At 34.4% G+C, this 25,022-nt stretch overlaps 1 protein-coding gene across 1 annotated transcript; it reads left to right on the plus strand.

The window, feature by feature from the left end:
- Positions 1-17,130: 17,130 nt before the first annotated feature.
- On the plus strand, positions 17,131-19,468 carry LOC128234865 (pyrethroid hydrolase Ces2e-like). The gene is made up of 2 exons (XM_052949439.1): positions 17,131-18,752; positions 18,983-19,468. Exons 1-2 carry the CDS (start codon positions 17,230-17,232, stop codon positions 19,218-19,220), a joined length of 1,761 nt encoding a protein of 586 aa, XP_052805399.1. The 5' UTR covers positions 17,131-17,229; the 3' UTR covers positions 19,221-19,468.
- Positions 19,469-25,022: the final 5,554 nt, after the last annotated feature.

Raw genomic sequence — 25,022 nt, forward strand, 5'->3', positions numbered from 1 at the left:
TTGCATAAAGCAAAAGATTAATGAGAAGATTCATCAGCCATCAGTTACAACATAATTTGAATAAATAGCTAACATTGTTTTAAACTGACACTCTTATTCAAAATCAGTACATACACAGGTATAACAAATATAAATTTTGAGTGATAAACCTTTAACTACTTAAAAAATACTTTAAAAAATGCATTTATGGAAAATATTAAATACTGATAAAAAGATTGTTACCGTGTATTTAATAGCTGAAAACGCAAAAATGATTAGGTGAATGCTTAAGATTTACTGTGAATTATAGCCTCATAAGGTAGAAACAGCGTGTTTCTGCACATTTCTTTCCAATTTAAACTCATTATCCTTCATAAAAATCATTGATTTCGATACGTATACATCCATTAAGTATATCAAAACAATTGTTTTAATTTTTGTAAATCTTATTTGGCAGCAAGAGTGCATCTTTATGTAATCATAACCAATCATACGTGTTATTAGGATAATTGTGTACACACATAGGAAGTTAGTTTCGAGTCAGAGTCTTAGTCTCAAGTTTGCTCGTAAATATAGTCCAAGACCTTACCTCCTCACACAAGGCCAAGAACTATAACAATACCCTAAAAACAGGTTTAGACCAGATCTTACCTCCTAACACTTGGTCATGTAGTAAATCAATGCCCTAAATGAATTTGTTGAGGCCAGAAATCACATTCTATCAAAGGGCCATATAGCAAAATAATGCCCTAAATAAATTAGTTGAAGCCAGATCTCACATTCTATCACTGGCCCAAGCATACCAATGACCTGTAATAACTAGTTGAAACTAGATCTTACCTCCTAGCATTGGGCAAAAAGCCTACCATTTCCCCGAAATGGCTTGTGGAGAAAAAATCTTACCTCCGATCACTGGGCCGAGAACCATACCAATTCCCTGAAATAACTGGATGAAACCAAACGCACTTGCTAAATTGCTGATTCCCAAAATATCCACGATAATAAGAGTCACTTGAGAAATATAGGTGACAGAAACGAAACCAAATATGGCACATATGAAAGCAAACTGCAAAACACTTTGTAGAGACGGCATGGCAATATTCAAAGCAGCGGAAATGAAAAGTGTAATGTTATATGCAATCAAGCGATACGGTGATTGAGATCAAGTAGGATCCTTCTATCTCTGATAAGCCCTGGTCCTTGGCCAAGGCCGGTAGATATACAAATGTCATGTTGTATGAAATGCAAAACAACGTCATTTGTCCACATACCGTGGTAAATGCATAGTTTTTAAACAATGTTAAATCAATAAAATGTTTCTTTGGTATTGTTTCTGCGGTTTTGCGGTTTTGCTATCTGCTGACCACACAATGTTGTTTTGGCCATTTCTGCTTGCTGTTTCAGCCAGTTGTTGACGTTCATTCACCTTCTTTGGCAACAGATTTACAGTTGTGTTGTTCTTATCTTTATCTGAAGTTACTATATATATGCAATAGTATATGAATATAAACGTGTGAGCTAACTTCATAAACAAAGTACGGGTTTTAAAATAAAAAGGACATATTTATCAATAATGTATTTGCATAACAGGGATTTAAAGTAAATTAATACATCCCTGAGTCAACTTGGATTCCAATAAATGGTTTCATATTTTAGCCTGTATAATTAATACAAATATGTCAAGGCAGTTAAGACCGGTTGCTGGACGGTTGCCTTTCAAAGATTTATATTATGAAAACAGTATGAATAAATAAAGCAAAAAGGCTTATTATACCCAATCTATTTTAATATGTATATAGATAAATCTAGCTATATAAGTCAAAGTGCAAGTACCTTAAGGGTTAAAATAATGTAACTGCTTACAGCTGCTTCCTTAATGTTCTTCTAACTAAAGGTATGAACAACATTCCACACACGTAAATGTTGCTGACTATTGCAGAAATAATGATAAAGGCACCTTTAAATCCAAAGTACTCAAACAAAGATCGCAGTACTGGTGGCCAAACAAAGCATCCAAATCCAACCCCTGATGTAGCAATACCTATTGTTATGCCTGCAACAGTTCGAAGTGATAATTATGCAGCTATTTACCTGTGTAGTCAATAATACAATGGAGACTTCAGGAACAACCCCAGTAGCCATTGATTTAACAAAGACCATGTTTAGAGGCACAGGGTTAAGACCTGTCAGACACTAAACGAGAGCCACACAACATCACAAATTAACAAAGACAGACTTCACATGGGTCAAAATATATTTTTATTTTTATTTTGCTAAATGTATCTTTTACTTATTAAGATTAGAATTACCCTCTTCATGTGTCTTTTTGACACATAGTTTTCAGTTCTGGTAAATATATTGAAATCAAACCCATATGGCCTTGCCCCCTTCCCCATCTCCAAATACTAAATTTTAAAAATCCTACAAATTGAATGTTAGATTTTTTCAGATAAACATGGTTATCTATGACAATAGGTATATTTTTCTAATATTGCAATCGACAATATGTGTCTGGGGTTGGCGTGGACATAGGGTGTGGCATAAAAACGGTAGTTTGTACAAGTACTTACCTCATTTGGTATCAACAACAAGGATACAGGCGGAAAATGAAAAGGAACACCCAACACCAACCACAAGGCCAAATGTGAGGTACAGGTACTGTATGGTGGGTACAAAACCGGAAATGAGCATTCCAGCAACCGTCAGGATTACTCTAAGAAAGGTGACGAAACGGAAAGAGTACCTGGTACATAGTCCACTTGAAAAAGGGCCTAAAAGTATACGTGTATGTATTAATAGTTTAGGATAAGTAAGCAATTTTAAATTATTTGGCTGATATCTCTTGAATGGCGATATTGGATCGAACAACATAATATTTTTTACTATGTTTCCTGCAACGAGGACACAGCAGTTTCACCATACACTAGTGTATATACGAATGATTTAAACACCACATGTTTGTTAATTGGTCAATAGCTGTTCCATTTTATCATATTATTTTTATTTTTAATATGAACGTAATCTTGACCTAAAAGTTTATGTAAATACATTATATTCTATCTTAAGCACCCTCACTCCAATTCCCTTCCTATACACAAAGCTTTTGAATCGTATGTTTGTCAATTCAAAAATAACCACGTCCGATGATACAAGTTTCACTGTTAGCAATTATTTATTTCTTAGTTGCCATATTGTTATTTGACGAGAGCAAAGCTGACTCTCAGATCTTAACCTGGCAGACTGCCTGAACTCGCTCCGTAGAACTGGCCCAAATTTCTCGAAACTTCTTAAGTCCCTTATAACAGGATTAAGCTAATCTCACTATTTTTGTTGTTCTATAAAATGTGATAAATTTACTTCTACAAGAACTTTTAGAAATTATGTCGGAATAATCTGTATGATTATCAGAATAAACCATTTTTCATTTACCAAAATCCATTTTCTGTATGTATTTTGACTAATTAAAATAAGCGACTTAAGCCTGTTAAGCTTAAGAAGTTTCGGGAAATTTGGGCCCGAAGATTTAAACCCAATTACATTCTCTCAGATTTTAACTACTTTGCAGAATATAACCCATACTCTTATCCAGAAACTGACTCAGACTCTGACTCTAAACTAACTTCCTAACTTACTAACTTTCAAGCTCCGAATGAGTGTTTTATACTTCCCAATTGACCGCAATTGAAGTTGACCATTCAGAACTGTTTCTTAATCCCCCTAAATAGTTAAACGATATAATGTGATACATTTAACCCCACGTGACAATAATTAATGTATTTTACTGGCTATCGCCACAAAAAGGAGCTTGTCAATCAATAGTTTCAGTGACGTAAAATTTAACTAGACCAAATTCCTTTAAAAGAATTTTAGTAAACAAGGTAATTAAACTATTTTCTGGACAGCACTTAAATAAGCAATTAGGCCTAGGGTTGGATTTGATTGATCTTAGACGGAACCAAGTAAGATATGAGTTTAGCAAAAGGCAGGTCCTTTGATAATTATTTCTCAAGTATTAGAGTCATTCTTAGCATATCTAGAGCGAATGTCTGTTCCACCTTTTCTCAGAATATTTAATCGACAACGGTAACGGAAATGAAGCTCTAACGAAAATTAACGCTATGACATTTTGGCCACTTAGTAGCTAAAAATAGAAATGATGAACTTAACAGTGATAAATTAATATTGGCGAGGGTCATTGTGTTACACATCTGCCATTGGTCAATTGGAATCTGGAGGCGATGAGAACTTTTGACCTTGTAGATGAATCATATCTTTGAGAAGACCTGTTACCAGACGATAGGAAAAAGGACGATATGTTATAAAACGGCTTGAAATAGATATTGTGCATTGTCATGTCTGCGTAATCACAATTCGTATGATGCAAAGGTGTTTTTAATTTCACGTATGTATTAAAGCTTACTACGTACGTATAGCAATTATATTACATGTGCAGCTCGTCGTTTGCAATCATCTGTTATATTATTGAGATTCCAATATTAAAAAAGAATACAGCTTTGGTCGATACTAGCGGTTCGTTTAAAGTGTTGTATAGTGTCAATAACGTCGATAATGTTAATATTTTAAATGCAGTTTATACTTTCGAAGGATCACTTTTTTTTAACAACAATGGTCCGCCTACTTACTGAACATAATAATGAACTCACCTACGAATCTACAGATGAGTGAGTACAGAGGTAAGACACAAGCCGTCTCTGTGGCGCTCTGTCCAAAATGGTGGCGCATTTAAAGGTACAGTATACCGTTGCTGCGCTCTAGTCCACCTGAAAGATAATAGTTAACAACGTAAACGTAGCATCAGTTAGGCCAAATTTATCGTACTATCTTAAGGAGCTTACAACTGGATAAAGCTATGTGCACTATGGTGATGTATTGGCATAAATCATGTCATGTTCTTCACCATGATAAGAGTTGAATGCTTTTAAGAGAAAATCATATAATACAAAGACAAATGTGATATACTATTTTCAATTTAAGGGAATGTTGTAGCTTAATTGAATCATAATTTGCAGGGTATTTTATACATGTATAACTAGCGGCACTTAAACATTCTAGCTGGCTAGAGTGTGCGGCTGCAAACAGATGCATCGTATTCTCGCCAAATGCACATATGAGCCTGCTTAAAACGAGGGTTGTGATATTGACCGTTTAAGTGCAAGTTGTCTTTGTACAGAACACCACTACCGCGCCTTGTAGCACCAGAAGATGTAAACACCATTAACACTATATTTAATCGCCTGCAACAAAGGGGTCATCTTAAAACACAACGTTATGATTGTTGTTTTGATGACACAGGCAATCGCTACTAGACTTACATGGTTTTTGTGAGTGCTTTTGTGATGCAACTCAATTAATGAGTTAATACAAATGTGTAATTAAGGTGTTTAGCCCCAATGCATTAATGTGTTAACTTATAATTGCTTCCAATATCAAATCACGAGCATCTCTCTAACTATAATATGCATCACAGTATATAGAGACAAATAAATAAAGATACAATTTCCTATTCGTATGGTTAATATTTACATTATGTATATGCTTATCAGTTTCCTTTTCCATATTCAACAGTGAAAGTACAGCACACCGTATTGAAAAATCCGTATCTGGGACACTGTATATATTGTTTGTTTCCATTGTATTAGCATATAAATAAAAACATAATATATATTATACCCTGTATTGCAAAGATGATAAATGACCCCAGAACGACCAGCCAGCCCCACCCACCATCTGGAGCGTCAGATGTGCTTTCCTCAACATCTATTTCTGTGTCAATATCTTTTCCACATTCTTCGCCTTTATTTGATTTTGAATCCATAATTTCTCTTTTGAACACTTTTTAATACATTTAGTGACCAACTAAATACCACATGACATCGCTATTAATTACTACTTAAATAGATCATGCACAAGCAATTGAAAATTTCCCGTCACTTTCTATTAATTGCAATTCCATATGAAGACGTGTTTAAATCGCCTGCAGTATTGGTATCTTATCAAATTCAACTTGGTATAAAACTAGTTCAATTCGTTATATAGTGTCTAGCTTATTAATAGGCAATTGTGCACGCTTTTAAAGCCAAATTCATTCATATTTGTTAATTAAGCACAAAAAGTCAACAGGTTCAAGGTATCTATAACGTATCGATTCTTATTGATCAACATATTCGCATGAACATAAATAAGAGCTATAGAGGTAACTTCTCTAAATTTATTATCATTATTTATTTGTCGAGGACTTAAGCACTAACGCTTTATCAGCATCATCCCGTCATGAGTGAAGAACTTTATTAATTGCTGCTGCTGGTGGTGGTGATGGTGTTGGTGGCGATGGTAATGGTGTTAGTGATGATGATGATGATGATGATGATGATGATGATGATGATGATGATGATGATGATGATGATAATTTTTGTGATGATGAAGATGATGATGATGATGATGATGATGATGATGATGATGATGATGATGATGATGATGATGATGATGATGATGATGATGATGAAGTTGATGATGATGATGATGATGATGATGATGATGATGATGATGAAGAAGATCTTGCTGATGAAATTATTGCTGATATTACTGCTGCTGCTGCTGCTGTTGCTTATGAGGATGATGATAATGCTAATAATAATGATGATGATGATGATGATGATGATGATGATGATGATGATGATGATGATGATGATGATGATGATGATGATTAATGATGATGATGATGATGATGATGATGACAACAACGAGAATGATTATATTTTACTTAAATGGATTATAACAAGTGTTGTAAGACATGTGATCACCAATATTTATCAAACGTTGTTGCATTGACTTGTATGACAATTTTATTTATCATACGTATTTCTAACATTTTATGATAACAATTTGTGATAGCAAATTAAAAAAAAAACACTAAAGGGTCAAGCCTAGTAGCCGTTAAAAGGAAAAAGGCAAGGGTCCAAACGACACTGAACGAGAGAAACAAACGTACAAGAACACTTACACACGTACAAGACCACTTACACACGTACAAGACCACTTACACACGTACAAGACCACTTACACACGTGCAAGACCTCTTTCACACGTACAAGACCACTTACACACGTACAAGACCACTTACACACATACAAGACCACTAACACACATACAAGACCACTTACACACGTGCAAGACCACTAACACACGTACAAGACCACTTACACACATACAAGACCACTAACACACATACAAGACCACCTACACACGTACAAGACCACTTACACACATACAAGACCACTAACACACATACAAGACCACTTACACACATACAAGAACACTTACACACGTACAATACCACTTACACACATACAAGACCACTAACACACATACAAGACCACTTACACACGTGCAAGACCTCTTTCACACGTACAAGACCACTTACCAGGTGCAAGACCTATTTCACACGTACAAGACCACTTACACACGTACAAGACCACTTACACACATACAAGACCACTAACACACATACAAGACCACTTACACACGTGCAAGACCACTTACACACGTACAAGACCACTTACACACATACAAGACCACTAACACACGTACAAGACCACTTACACACATACAAGAACACTTACACACGTACAAGACCACTTACACACGTACAAGACCACTAACACACGTACAAGACCACTTACACACGTGCAAGACCTCTTTCACACGTACAAGACCACTTGCACACGTACAAGACCACTTACACACGTACAAGACCACTTACACACGTACAAGACCACTTACATACTTACAATACCACTTACACACGTACAAGACCACTTACACACGTGCAAGACCTCTTTCACACGTACAAGACCACTTACACACGTACAAGACCACTTACACACGTACAAGACCACTTACACACGTACAAGACCACTTACACACGTACAAGACCACTTACACACGTGCAAGACCTCTTTCACACATACAAGACCACTTAAACACATACAAGACCACTTACACACGTACAAGACCACTTACACACGTGCAATACCACTTACACACATACAAGACCACTTACACACATACAAGACCACTTACACACATACAAGACCACTAACACACATACAAGACCAATTACACACGTGCAAGACCAATTACACACGTACAAACACCACAAACAGACCACACACGGATTACGATCAGCCAGTGAAACTCCAGTCCACTGGATCCAAGTCTAATGTGGTTTTATACATCTGTTGTAACAATTTTAAGAAGATCAAAAGTGGTGAAGGTTTGAAAAAGATCAAACGCTAAACAAAACCAGAATACGTTTCAATCTATTTTTAAGGAATTTCAATTAAACAATTAACTGTTTTCTTAAATGTGAGCAAAAACATATTGTTGCAGCCGACTTAAAAATAAATGGAAACATATGAAAAGTTCGTAGGCACGTGGATTTCAAAATATAAACGTTCAGTTAAACACAAGGACTCAGTTGAGTCTGACCTGGTGCATTTTATCGATTTTATCCGATATTGACATAAAATCAGTTCGCTTCGACAAATTTATTGGTAAACCCTCCCCCAACCCCTTAACCCGCTAGTGAGAATATACTTATTTCCATCTATGAATGACAAACTTTACTTCAGTTTCAATTTCCAATTTATTATATAAGAGACAGCAATTGTAACTAGCATTGGATGAGATAATATCACAGATTTGTGGAGATTAAGCAATAAAATCACAATATTACTGTGATGTTATGAAGTCAACTTTCTCCTGAGGAATATTTCGATCCTCATCTCCAAAGGATATCCTTTCGTAATAAGACCAAAATAAAGTTTATGAAAATAACGTTTACATGCTTGCTATTGACGAAGGAGCAATACTAAATAAACACTGAAAATTAATGAATGTTTTTCGGAAAACCTAATAAGCCTCATGCATGTATTAAAATTATAATACATGTTTATAAGTAATTTATACATGTAAAATATAAATGTGCATGAGTGATCTAGTAAACAATTTTTCAAAAGCGATTTTCAGAAATCATAAACTGAAAAAGCTGATCCTACTTTCGTTTTGTTTAATGCGGGCTATCAAAATAACCCGGGCAATGTGCCAGTGTTCCGATTGTTCACCTTTTTGTTAATATCAGTACTTTCTTTTCCTAAAAAACATTATTATAAATCCAGGTTTTAAACTTTCAGCACATGTAAGATAGTGATTACACATGTTAGTTCAATATCGATTTGAATGTAATTACATGTCGACACTTAAAAACACATTCCAAAACTATAAAGACAGTTGTTGTTGTTGTTGTTTTTCAATTGTTTTATTTATTAACATACTAACATTATAAAAATAACAATTTGCTATATGTTGATGAATATCACAGAGTACATTGTAAATATAGTACAAGTAACAGTAATAAGAATGTCAGTTGTGTATTAATGTTGTCATTTGGCACATTTGGTTTCACTTGCCCTTAATTAAAATGCGTGGGATATATAAAGTATTTCAAAATCTAATATTCATTCCTAGTTGAAAATCTTCATAGGTCATTTTTTATATAAAAGTTTCCTTCATGGAAGATTGCTTAGTTTATTTAAGTGTCACTATCCTATATTTACCAAGGATATTTATACAGTTGAAACCCGTTGCCTCGATATACCAGGGACCGGCCGAAATACTTCGATACTCGCAAATATCGAGCCAAGTGGGAATGCTTACATAGAATAACAACAAATCGGTTCTAAAAATCATGTCAACGAGGAAATCGAGCCAAGCGATATCGAGCCAACGGGTTTCGACTGTATATCTATCTTATAATCCTTTTTTAACAAGGGTGTACAACATGTGTCTGAAAAGTGATCCTTTGAAATCCCAGATTTAGTCCATGGTATGCAAATTACAGTCCTGCTTTGAAATCCCAAATTTAGTCCATGGTATGCAAATTACAGTCCGACTTTGAAGTCCCAAATTTAGTCCATGGTATGCAAATTACAGTCCGATTCGTTTAGATTGTTTAATTCAATTACACTTATTGTAAGTATCACACTGCCAGCCCTCATAAGAGGTAAGCCCTAACCTAGCCTCCACATATCTCTTGCATCCAATGGAGAACGTCATATTTCAAAACTTTACTAAAGAGACAAGAAACAATCCTAACACAGTGCAGAAGCAGAAAATCCATAAATGCACTGCAACTGCAAAGTCCATGATTCGAAAACTGTTAATTATCCGTTTGTTATATTGTGAGGTTATATGTCTATCGTCCAGCGGTTATGATATGTATTGATCCATGGGCCTTAAAGCGTTGTCATCCTTTACTTGGCCCTATAGTTTCCCTTGTATAATGAACTATGTAAGCTTAAACCATGCACTTTATTTAACAACGTTTCCACCATGTACCCTCTGGTTCTCCACCGACAATATCTATTGATATGCCTCCATTCTTTGTAGTCATTTTGCATGATTGAATACTCGATGTCTCTATAACGCTTATTTGGCTGCATTTGCCAAGGTTTTGTAGTTTCTTGAACAGCCAAAGTCGTCTGTTGTCTGCAGTCACCCAGCGGCCTTCGTGTTTCGCCACTGCTATACAAGGGAAGTCAGTAATCTGCAATCTAGATAAAATGCATTTCATTACAATATTAGGCCATTAGGCCAAGTGTAAGTTCATATTACAATATTACAACAAGTCACCACTAGCGGATCCACGGAGGGGGGGGGGGGCACCCGGCGTCACCCCCCCCCCCTTAAATCGAAGTTTTTTTATTTCAATATAACAGAAAAGTAATCAAATACGCCCATAATTCACTATTTCGGACTAGAATTGTTAACATTTTCTTGGGAGAGTACCCAAACCACACTGCCTACACTTTCAATCAAATACATTTCGGTTTCGAGGGAGGGGCGCACGTTAGAAGTTTACGCCCCTAAGTAACCTCTAACGTCGAATCCTGGAACCGCCCCTGGTCACTACAGGGACAAGTCAAGAAAAATATTAAAAAGGCAAAAAATCACTTCAGGCGTTATTTCGATTCCTTCCGGATCGTTGGTAGACTCAAAGCGTTTCCAAGCGTTATCTACAGCGTGATATTAACCATTACTGTAAAAAGCGATTCTAAACGTAACAAGGACTATTTGTTACTTAGCATGTTTCTTGGCATAAGAGAGATATACCAATCACGAAAGCAGATAATTAATTCAGCTGAATACTGAATCATTAATACAAAAACCATCAGGTGATTGAGTACACACATTGTTTAGTGGGTATACAATAATCTGTATTTAAAGTCGGGTATGTGTTAACAAAAAAACACTAGCTCAATGAGCTATTTTCCGACATGAATAACAGACTTACATAACATATCAAAAACTAACAGCTTATTTAATGAGCGTTTGACCTAGAAATAAAGCTTGGTACCGTTTAAAAATGAACACGTATTTTTTTTCTTATAAACATGAAAGTCAAACCACTGCAAGGGTTACCCATTGTAATACACAAAAATAGTTTACCGTCCTTCACAAACATCATCCAAAACTTCTCCGATATTTCGCCCAAAACGAAAACGGTATAATATCGTATTTTGTGAGTAATAAATATCCGATGGTCTCAAATTTAAAGTCATCGTTATGTTTAGTTTCGTGTTGAACTTGTTAAACGGTCATTTAAAAACATCATGTTGCAAACTGGGTATCGATATATTTATACACTTGCGTTATCGTTTTGAAATGGGCAAACTGCCAATATGCACATGCATGGAAAAACCTGGTAGTTGTTTTCAGAAAACCTGTTATAAGTAATTTCAAAAAACACGTTTAAACAATTGATTTACACCCACCTAGACAGCGTGATATCATGAATAAAATAGTTTGAGCACTTAATAGAAATCCTTTAACATATTTTTGTCGCTTAAATCAATCTCTAGCAATATTGGCAAGCAGGTATATATAACTTTAAATGTTCTTTATGGAGATCCAGTACTCTACAATATAATTATTATTGTAACGTGTTTGTTTTTATTCTTTTATTTGAAACAGACGTTGGGTGAAATAAAAATGTGTTGATTCCAATAACGTAACGTCCGTCCATTGAACTTTAATAATAATAATAATAATAATAATAATAATAATGATAATAATAATAATACAAGTAATAATAAAAATAATATAAATAATAATAATAATAATAATATAAATAATAATAATAATAATAATAATAATAATAATAATAATAATAATAATAATAATAATAATAAAGTAATAATAATAATAATAATAATAATAATAATAATAATAATAATAATAATAATAGTAATAATAATTATATAAATAATAATCATCATAATAACAATATTAATAAGTACTCATAATATCTTTTTAGAGAAGGTATGTACACGTTATATCATAATTACAGGTTCAACCATTATAAAATTATATTTACAATGCAGCCTAACAAACAAATGAAAACAAAATGCAATTGGTAAATCATAAAACATCTGGACTCGTATACATTGAATCATATACATTTATTCAGATGCAATAGTATGAAGCTATATTAGTTCAATATATCACGTGGCTGGTATATGGTTTGTTCTATTTTGATCCTATCGCAATTAAGAAGAATAGTTGTGCATAGCGGCATCCGTAATAGGTTCTTTTTTTATAAAACTAATAATAGTAATAAAATATGCGTTGACAAGCGGAATGCACCAAATACACACACCAATGTGTTGTAAGACGTACTCAATCTAAATAAGATGAATGGTTTTCGTAAAAGCTAGTTATCTCAAGGCATTTTTTATGAAATGCATTTTCTAAAATTAATATACAAGATTACCGAATATGTACATGTACATTATAAATATGTATGAGTAATCTTAAATTAAAATGTAGTGCAAGTGTTCCACAATACTAAATATAGCAACCAAACAACATATATAATGTATATAATGATCACTGCATTAAAGATAAAAATTAACGTTGTGCCATAACATACATGGTAACCACTTAGGTTGTATCAAAACATAAAAAATAACAGTTTGCCAAAATATATATGGTAACCACTTAGATTGTGTCAAAACATAATAAATGACAGTGTACCAAAATCAATATGGTAACCACTTAGATTGTGTCAACACATAATAAATAACAGTGTACCAAAATCAATATGGTAACCACTTAGATTGTGTCAACACATAATAAATAAAAGTGTACCAAAATAAATATGGTAACCACTTAGATTGTGTCAAAACAAAATAAATAACAGTGTACCAAAATCAATATGGTAACCATTTAGATTGTGTCAAAGCATAATAAATAACAGTGTACCAAAATATATATGGTAACCACTTAGGTTGTGTCGAAACATAAAAATCAACGTTGTACCAAAATATATACGGTAACCACTTAGGTTGTGTCTAAACATAAAAAAAGTTTACCAAAATATATATGGTAACCATTAAGATTGGGTCAAAACATAAAAATCAATGTTGTACCAAAATATATATGGTAACCACTTAGGTTGTGTCGAAACATAAAAATCAACGTTGTACCAAAATATATATGGTAACCACTTAGGTTGTGTCTAAACATAAAAATCAACGTTGTACCAAAATATATATGGTAACAACTTAGGGTGTGTCTAAAAATAAAAATCAACGTTGTACCAAAATATATATGGTAACCACTTAGGTTGTGTCGAAACACAAAAAAATAACAGTGTCCAAAACTGGTATGATAACCACTTAAGTTGTGTCTTATAAAATGATAACTTCATTTATTGAAAGTTTCCACGAGCTGCAGCTTGCACGATCTGCATGGGCATACATACTACAGTTTAAGAATTTTTATTTAATTGAGATGAATTTTAATATTGCTACTTAACTATTACTTATTTATACTTCGGGTGCTAACACATCACGCACAAGAACAACATGTGACATCACAAATAAGGTCACGTTGTTCAAATTTGCAAACGTGGAGGGAGAATAAAGCCTCCTCTCACGTTCCTGTTGAATTATTTTTGAAGCTCAATTTGGACTAATGGTATCAGTTATACGCTCCTTGAGTGGAGTTTAGCTTGCGCTTGTATAGGGATGATGAATATTGTTGATATTGAAGTTATTTCTGGCTGAATCAGTATTTATTTCAGATTGTAAAGCATAAATCATTAGCACTAAAATTGATAAATTACGAATAAATTAATATAAAGTGAATTTGAATATAATATTTACAATGCTCGCAATAGTGTTAATTCTTGAGTATTGAGATCCAAAACAAAAGAGTTGTTTCTGAGTCTCTCTTCTATCAATTGTTATCAGAGACAAAACTTAATGTTCCATTACTGTTTCCAAAATAATACAGATAGACAGACGGACGGAATTTGTTGTCGTTAACATGTTTACAACAGTTTCTTGTTATAAATGTGCTTTTCGGGTTCATCTAATCAATAAACATATATATGAATGTGTATCTTACATTGATTTGCTGTGGGGAGTTTAAGAATATTACTTTGCGCAGAAAGAAATATGCCAAAGTACGCCTTTTTTCAATTTAATGACATACAGTACAATTGCGCTCAACTATATCAGCTGAATTTCCAATTGCAATACGGCAGTTAATGTGATAAAACTTTGACAACGTCATACGTAATTGTTTAGGTAAAGCATTCAAGGCATATAAAGTTCAATTTCTAAATCTGATAATTTAGTATAACTGTTTTACACTTTGATATCGAAATTGCATAAAAATTTACTTTAAAAAAACAGCATTCTGGATTAAGTGGGATGCAACACATTCGCACGCCCATTAGAACTCGTACGCAAACATAAGGATACCTTATTCTTTAAGCCGTTTATTGAATCGCGTTACTAACAAGATTTTCAAGATTTCAAGATTTATTTAGATCATGGGTTATTACAACCTGTTCAAAATCGTGGACTTCCAAGACGATATTTGAGCATATATCAACATTTGTTGAAGGGTCCCAGCCGTCAGTGCGTTAGTTTTAACATTCCTTATGACTTGCCAAAACTTTATTTCGTCATACAAAAAAGGCATTTTGCAAAATCATGACTGAGTCCCTTTTAAAGTGAATTAAAATACATATAAACGTAATAGTACACAACATTAAAGTCTCCATTCACTTTGGTTGGTCTACTAAGCTTTGTCAGCCACATTGATTTTATCATGAACTGTACAAATTGTGCATCGTGTGGAATCCTGGAATGGAAATAGGTTTACGACCGTATTTAGGGATATATATCTCAGATGAGAGAATAAACACACAGTGTTTAGCGAACAATCTGATTATAATAATGTCAAGACAGTTCAAGATGTTCAGAACAAAGTTCATGTTTAACGCATATTTAGTTGAATATTCAATTTATAAAAATGGGTCTTCTTATGTTCTAAATTGTCTATTAAATCAACCACAGTGGTTGGTTTGGGTGGTTTAAAGAAATTTTCTAACAAATACATATGTATAAGATCCAATTGACAAGTAAACGAATTATAGTAGTGTATGAATATAGTGATGTGTTACGTAGTTTTGTGTTTTGAAGTCAAGGGAGGCTACTACAGCGAACCGAATTCGGAAGTAACAGAATTCACATAACTGAGGAAAATAAGAACAAATTATTTATATCTTAGCAAAATTAACAAATTGCTAATTCGACAACAATAATGAAATGTCACAACACAAAAAACAACAACCAAAAACAATACTTATTTTACGAATATACACTAATCGTCATTTCTTGTAGACGTAACGCGGTTATTTCTAAGAAAGTAAATATTCGTGGAATTTTTTACTATAGTCAATCGCTATTTCTATCGATGTCGCCAATTGGCCTTCTTCTTTTTATTGGCGAACTGCTCATATTTATGATAAGAAATATGCAAATGTAACAATTTATGAACTTCGAAATGGCAAACAACTAGTTCACTGAAGTTAATCTGTCTAGATAGATTGAAAGTGTTCTCTGCTTCGTGCTTATCCTTGAGGTTCTTTGAAGAACCATGTTCATGAATATGTACATGCTTCTGGAGCTTGAGTAAAGTTAGATAATTTGATGTTTGATAAGTTCAGAGGTTTTACCAGTTTTTTTTTGGCACGCTATTTTTAACTACACACGGTACTCGCATGATACGAAATCAGAGAACAAAACTATCATGATACGGATTTTTCAAAATGGCGTGCTGTAGTTTCACTGTTGGATATGGAAAATGAAACTGATAGGCAAATAATAATCTGTAAATACCAACAGGCAAACATAACCTGGAAAAATAGCAACTTGCAAATAGCGATTAGTAAACTGTTATGTTCTCACCGGCTTTCCATTGTAAACACTGTGCATTGATAGTGCTCAATATTGAACCACATCTTGCTGATACTGTAAGATTAATTGTTTGCAGATGATCCGTTATCAAATATTTAATACCCTTTGTATGTTAGTATAAGGTACACCTGATTTAAGGTCGTTGATAAACCTTAGCTGATATTAGAACAGTTAAAACTTTATCTGGACGTAAAATCATATGTTTTCATATGTTTTATGGTCTTATTAATATATATTAAACGTAATTAAGATAACACTCATTATCATCATCATCATTATCATCATCATCATCATCATTATCACCATCAACATCATTAAAACCATCATCACTACAACCCTGTTTTAACAATTATGACGGCTACATGTACGTGCGCTTGCCACTTGTTGTTAAATGCTGAAAGCCATTTGCCAATTGGTTTTGCTAATTTTAGATATGAAGAATAACCGCCAGATATTTAATTGCGATGGGTAATTTTTAAATTGCATTATCATCGCTTTAGAAACAACAACAACAATTTATTAAGTTTTGAAAAACCTTAAACAATCTGTTTGTACGTCAGAAATGATCACACATCATCCTTATAATTAAGTACTCAAAAACGTTTGTATAATAATAGGCAAACAGAACCCGGTAAAATAGTAACTTGCAAATAGCGATTAGATAAACCGGTATGATCTAACCGGCTTTCCATAGTAAACACTGTGCTCAATATTGCACTCCATCTTGTTGACACAGTAAGATTAAATATTTGGGGACGATCTGTTATCAAATGTGTATTACCTATGTCATTATCAGGGACGTCTGATTTAAGGCCTTTGATAAACATTCGCTGAAATTGAATAAGAACAGTTTAATCTTGTTTTGTGCATGGCAGAAATTGAGAATTTAATTTAGAAAATGAAAGTAGTTATTCTTATTTCATGCTGCGTTTTGCTCGCAAGCTGTGAGCTCTCAGTGAAAACAAAGCTAGGGATAATAAATGGTAAAACTAACAAAGTGTCATTTAGAGAACAACATTTATTTGTGAATGAATTCCTTGGTGTTCCGTATGCAAAACCACCCATAAGTGAGCTGAGATTTCAAAGACCTCAACCATATGGAGAATTCCAGCAGCCAATTGATGGAACAAAATATGGATCGACTTGTCCACAGTTTGAATATAAGATTGTCAAGTTTGGAACCCGCTCGACCAACGAAGATTGCTTATTCTTGAATGTATTTGTTCCTACAAGTAAGGCCGACAAAGAAGCGGGTTTTGCTGTTATGATATGGATTCATGGGGGAGGTTATGCGTTTGGGGACGGTAAAATGACCCCAGGGACTGTCTTGGCAGGCTATGGAAACGTCATAGTTGTGACGATCAACTATCGCCTAGGCATGTTCGGGTTCCTGAACGTCGGAGATGAGAGAGCAAAGGGAAATATGGGACTTTGGGATCAACGACTGGCTATTCAATGGGTCAACGAGAATGTGGGCGCTTTCGGTGGTGATCCCAGTCGAATCACTATATTTGGTGAATCCGCTGGATCAATGAGTGTTCATCTGCAATCTCTTTACCCAGAAAATAGAGGTCTATTTCAGAATGTAATATCAGAAAGTGGAACAGCTACACTTCCATATGTTCTAGCTAGTGATAATATACGGGCTGCACGCATATTAGCTGAACAGCTTGAATGCTCAACTGAAACAAATGACGATATTTTCCTGTGTTTGAAAACCGTTGATACCATGAGATTTGTTGCCGTGGCAGAAGCGATTGCAGACAATCAAACTCTTGCAGTAATTGTGCAGTTTACGCCATCTCTAGATGGTGAATTTATAGTGCGAAATCCCAAAGAAACAATAAAAATGCCAGGGAGTGACGAAATGAAGTTTATGAAAGAATTGAACTACATAAATGGTGTAAATGGGGATGAGGGGGCGGCATGGGTACTTATGCTTGCTGCCAGTCAAAATGTTTCCGTAGACGACGTCAAAGTGAGCAATGCAGATGTGTCAATGATCATGCCTATAATGTTAATGTCGATGTTTCCTGATCAGAATATCCACGAGGCAGTAAACGATTTAATCAATTACGAATATACAAATTGGGCTGATCCTGAGGACGCAAGAGCAATGTTCACAAAAATCGGCGGAGATGTTTTCTTCAACGTTCCAGCCATGGATTTGAATTTGGCTCACGCGAACGATACAAATTCAAACACCTGGTTTTACAATTTCTTGATCGTCCCCGAACAGCGTCCTTTCGCTGTTCCGAACTGGGTCACTAAAGCTAACCATGCAGAAGAGATACCGTCCGTGTTTGGTTATCATTATGATTTGGGGAACATTTTCAATACAACCAATTACCAACCTGCAGAACATCAATTGGATGTGTCAGGACGAGTGATGACTTATTGGACCAATTTTGCAAAATTTGGGTAATCTTGTACTTGTATTATTTAGTTCATTGAATTACAAGGTAATAAAGGTTTTAGTTTTATTACTAGCACTGCATAAACAAAGTTAGTAAAACATTATTCAGAATCAACGCTGTGCTGGTACTATTCAACTTATATTTATTGTCAACACGTCCATGTTGTTTAAATAATTTATTAGCATATTTTATGTTATTTATTTGCTTTGGTGACCGATTTTTCCAATGTTTCAGAGATCCAAATGGAGATGGACCCGTATCGTGGCCAAAATACACAATTGAAGCTATGCAACACCTAATCATTGATGTGGAAGACTCAATTGGAGAGCGGTTATATACAAAGGAGTATCAGTTTTGGCGGGAAATTGTCCCTGCTCTTTTGGAGGCGATAGAAGATGGCGAACATGCTGGAGACTCTGCATTCAAGTCAAAAATTAAAGATGCCTGTGACGCTGATGGAAACTGTGGATGAAACTTTATTTGATTATTGAAAACTAGAAATATTATAGGACGTGACACATTATTTGTAGTTCAAACCACCACCAACACCACCACCAACACCACCACCACCAACACCACCACCAACACCACCACCACCAACAACAACAACAACAGCAACATCAACAACTATAACAGTTACCACCACTACTACTATTACTACAATTACTTCTACTTGTGATTAAAATCTGATATGATTTTGGTTTAAAAGTTCGAAACCTACCATGTTGCCGTCCTTTATACTCTTTTTCCATGCATGTAATATATTGATACACACATTGAATGAGAAAATGTGAAATTCAATTGTAAAAGTACGCGAGCACCGTGAGTATTGCCGTGTAACATTGATAGAGCTTAATTGTTCTATTGATATTTATGGAATCTTCGAATATTTTATTCCGATTGTATCTTAAAGATTGCAATTGATATACAAGGAGCATATCCCGTAAAACACGAAGGCCCTGTTTTAAGGCACAAGACAAAAGACCAACACTTAAAAGAAGAGCCACAAATTATACGAAACAATGCAGACGGAATACAAATGCCTCAACATATATTTATTAACAAATGTTGGGTTTGTCGCATTCCAACGGTCAGCGAGACAGGAGCTTTTTATGGGTTTTAACTAGTGTATGCACGAGCAACCTCGGATTTGTCAATACACGTGGAAGGGGGCGGAGGTCGCGCAGGTGGAAAAATTAAAGAAAACAATGAGTTTATGGTTTTAAGTTCCTTTCTAAAATTTAGTAAGATATTTATCGAAGTAAATATCTGTGCACACTGCCTTTTCAATTAAGAATTTAACAATGATAAAACATAAGCCTCATCGAGCCAACATCAACAATATATACAATGAAGAAATTAGAAAAGACAAATAATGTACACTTTAAAAGAAATGTAAACTTTTCATTAACTAGATAGTAACACCAGCAACAACCTAATTAATACAGCTAGACACCACTTAATTTCTTTTTAGATACCGGGCAGCCATTTCAAGTATATAACTTTAATGACATGAGTTGAACAAAAATATTCTTGCCAGAACATATTCTTGTCAGACGTTGCTTCTTTGCAATTGATGAGAGAGTCTCATAAGAATAGTAGAGGACTGAATGATTTTATAAAACGTACCTCTACTATACATGTTTTCTTAACAAGTTCAAATTTCACGATTTTTTTTTTATAACAGACACACCTTTTAAATCTTTTTTTCTATTAGATCACCTTATCGTAGTTCTCTTGATTTGATGTTGGATCATTTTTTAGATATGAATTTTAACGACCAAAAAAAGTGTATTATCGCTACAATTGCATAAAATACACACCATGAGTACTTGTTGTGTTTAGAAAAGCTTTTAAATGTCACCAAAATGCAAAAACGGTAGTTCAAATAACCTCCATAACAAGTACTTGTGTGGCATAAATCGACAGTTGCATTTTTGTTTCGACGCCATTGTTCAGTCGACTGGAAAGTGTGTTTTTTTTTCCAAATACTTGATTAATTGGACTGTTTACACACAATACCTATCGGGAAATCGATTAATTACCGATATACATGTATTCATACTATACGTTTATATGTTTTATGTTTTATCAACTAAATTTAAACGGAAAATTGCTAAAATATTTTGGATAAAATGAACATTCTTCTGCATCAGAGAAACAATATTTAAAAATGCAATATCCATTGCATACGACGTAATGGAATCATGTCCATATAAGTCGTTTGTTCTGAATAAAATCGACAGATATAACTAAAGTTGGGTGGAGTTAAACGTTTTAGACTTTTGAAGCAAACAAATAGTCAAAACAACTGTAGAAAGTACTATCTAGTCAACACACTTCAGCTTTACAAGAAAAGACAACTCAAGAAAATATGTAAGTTAAATGTGGTTTATTTCATTTCTTTGATATTTGTATACAGCTATATATGCTGACATACGATTTTGTGCAAAAGTTTGTATGGTTGACTCACTTTCGGTCAGAAACCAGGTCAATCGGCGTCTATTGGTTATGATGCGGGTCCTGAAAGCTCGTATGTTAAACAAAAAACAGCCATAAACTGCACGTGAATTTACTGAAAAATGCAGGATTTCTACCGATAACGCAAGGGTTTTAGTGTTTTAACATACCACGATAACGAATCGGAAACACACAATTTATGCAATAATAATTATATATCGTATATTACACGTACGTATATATAATGAATTAATTATATTATCAAATTATATATGAAATGGATTTCAATCAATAAAAGTTCAATGGGAGATAATATCTTTTTTTCATATGCGCATGGTTTAACCTACATTCATATTACGATGTACAACGTCCGCATTCTCAATCAATCTGATTGAGTCATGCAATGGAATAATAGACAAATGCTCAGTAGCAAAACGTAAACCCTGTATCGAGACACAAGCTATTAGTCCTTACGGCGCTGAAAGAAAACCGCAACCGTACAAACACAACAGACATATCCTATTGTATCACTTTTGAAACACTGAAAAAGAGATGTTTTGACTATTAAAAACATTTTCAACCTTTTTGACACGTGACTAAGCGAAAAATATACTGTTATGCCATGTGACCGCACTGATATTTTGAATGTCAGATAAGTTTTAATGTTTTAACTAACTCATGACGTAATTGCCTCTCTTATACACATACAGCAGTGACGTCACTATTCAATGTGTACACAAACACATAAGACGACAGGAACTGTCAACATGTAAACATGTCTCGAATTATTTTATTATGTTAAATTTTGTTTACTTTGTTAAACTTTTATAATTGAATGAATTGAAAACATTTAAAAGTTTTTATGTAATAAATTTTGTTCTGTATAATGGAATACATATCATATGGCTAACGCCACGGTTGACATTCTGCTCTCGGGTTGACAATATCAATGTCAATAACACGCCCACCTGAATAAATCGGCCATTACCACCACCATTACAAGTCAGAAGCTAATATTAATTTTAGTATACGTTTTGAAACTTTAAGGTAGATTTTTAAAGGTGTTTGCTTTACTTTGTCAGGTTTAACTTACCCAGAGGTTCGCATAAACGAAGGATGGTAGCAACATCGTTGGTCCGAGCCGTATTTAAACCGTTGGCAATGCAACGTTGACGCATGACTCGGTATCCATGCAGAGGTCCAGTATGTTCAATTTAGCTGCTAATAAAGTCAACCACAGTACAGAGGGTCACCGAAGTTACTTGTTCGCAAGACTTAGTAACTCGTGCGCACGACATAGTGTCGTCCTAGTCCCTAAAATCGCGACCAACCTTGATTCGCGGCCATCTTTGTTTTTATCTTGTTATCACGTGAAATGCACGTATCTGCAAAGCTATGACGTCATTTTTACTACGAACTATTTACAAGAGTAGATGCTTTCCAACTCGCGAAAAAATGTCTTTAAAACAGATAAATTCACTTGAAACAATGGTTTACACTGCAAACAACGTAGTTTTACTAATCCCAAATTAATTGCCATAGAAACCAACCATATTTGCCACATAACATCCTTAAAAAATCGCTGGTTATTTCGTCTGATTTGTATACATTTTATCAATGACGGTCACGTGACCTAAATTCTTGTAGGAAGGCAAAGCAAACTTATAATATGTGTTTTCATGACCCATAGTCTTAGTGTCAAAATAAAGAAATTAGTGAGTGTTAATTTCTGTTTTAGGTGCATCCCTAAGCAGTGATAAAGTAGTACATAATTTATTTCTAACTGCCTTTAAACATGCTTATATATGTACAAAATTATCAGAGAGGAAGGCACTTATGTCCTTAAGTCATCTAGAATGTTCAGTGTTCCTGAAAATACACTTAAAGAGACAGTTTTGTCTTTGGGTTAAATTATACTTCCCCCCACTACGATTAATTTGACATGATTTAATGCTTTATGTTTACAAAATACTGTACATCTTTTATTACAAGTTGAAATTTTGAAATTAACATTTTTAAAGATATGTTTGACTGTTTTTCTCAAAAAACAATTGATAAAAATAGTGTTGGCCTAATTAAAACGTGCTGACCTAGATAACGTCAGAGCTCGCGAATCAAGGTACTAGAATCAAGATGGCGGCCTAGTTCAGTGTCTGTACTCTGTTGACATTATTTACGTGAACTTTTGACCGTTTTTTCTTAAATACGCATGTCTGACAAAAGTAGTTAAATTATTTCATTGTTTTACTCAACTTTATTATTTTTTATTTATTCCTTACATCCGCGAATCATGGTTAGTCGAGGATATCTCGTGCGCCCGACTTAAAGGTGAATTGAACTGTAATTTCTAGTTCTTAATTTTGTTCATTGCTTCTACTAAACGCGCTCAAGTTTAATATACAAAGCGTAAATTTTGCTTCTACAGTCTACCGTTACCACGAAATCCGGTCTCTGTTCTGCCCATTCTATGGTTGCTAAATGAATTAATGCCCTTGAAATGAGTGGACACTGTGTTGTCTCCCTTTGTTTTAAGTGCGCATGCCAGGAGCAGGACTTTTCAACCCCAAGACTTTTCAACCCCTTCAAAAAACGAAGACTTTTCAACCCTTAAGACTTTTCAACCCCTATTTCAAAGACTTTTCAACCCCTACCTGTTTGGACTTTTCAACCCCTAAATCAAAGACTTTTCAACCCCTAGTTGAATTATTTTAGTCGGTTTGAATAGCGATACGAAGTGTTGTTTTATATGAGGTCAGTCTGTATCCTTGCGATAAATATAAACGTGTTCTTTCCCTTGGATTAAAATAAGCCATTCAAAATGGAGGCCATGGCAACACTACTTTCAGAAACCGTCAATGACAGACAAGTCAGTGGCACAAAATAAGGTAGCGATAATGAAATGCAGACGATCTTAAACTTTTACGATCGTGCTCGTATGTTGGGGCAGCTGGTTGAAACGGATTGATTTACCAAACAATAGTTGCAGTGCCATTCAATCGTAATACTTGCGAAGACTTGGACAGGTTATAAACAGTGGAGATTTTTTGATACAAGGATATTGGAACAACCAGCATTCCATAATATTGCTTTACATTTGGCTGTTTTAAGTCAGCATTTTTAATGGAATGCTGTGTTGCACTCTACTTAGGAAGATAAAATTGTGAGTGATTAAGGTGTGTGATTTGATAATTACTTGTATTTTTTCAAAGAGTGACCTCCACAATAACAGTTAACAGTAAATCTGTGAGGAAAAGTGGGCCCAATGATGGGCTTGAACCTATGATCCCTAAAACATCAACCGATGCTCCATGTTAGTATATGATTACCCACAAACTTCACCCCTCTCCCTTTAATCTATAGACTTATCAAGACACCCTTGCAATTTAACATCAAAGTTAACCTTGGATGAACAGTGTTGGACTCAAGCAAAAAACACTCAAAAGTTAGGATGGAATTCTTATTAACTTAGCTAACCAAGCCGCTGCTTCCCCAAATACAATGCACACTACAACAATAAGGCAACTATCAAATCATTGCTGGATTTACATCCCCCGACATCCTTTTTTTTTCGCCACCACTTAGAAATATTGACTCAAATAAAAATGTTGATCTAGTGTACCGGTTTGTATTTGCATATCGGTCCAGAACTGTCTAGGAACTGAGTTTATTCTTCGATGTAAAACATTGACTTGTAAAAAAGGAGATATGTTATGATCTTGATTGTGGTTCGTCTAGAAACTCATGTTTATGGCCCCTTATGCATTAAGAAAGAGCATGAACATTCATCTAATGAACAACAAAATACCCCCGTTTA

This window comes from Mya arenaria, chromosome 1 (assembly GCF_026914265.1).
Source record: "Mya arenaria isolate MELC-2E11 chromosome 1, ASM2691426v1".
Taxonomy (NCBI): Eukaryota; Metazoa; Mollusca; class Bivalvia; order Myida; family Myidae; genus Mya; species Mya arenaria.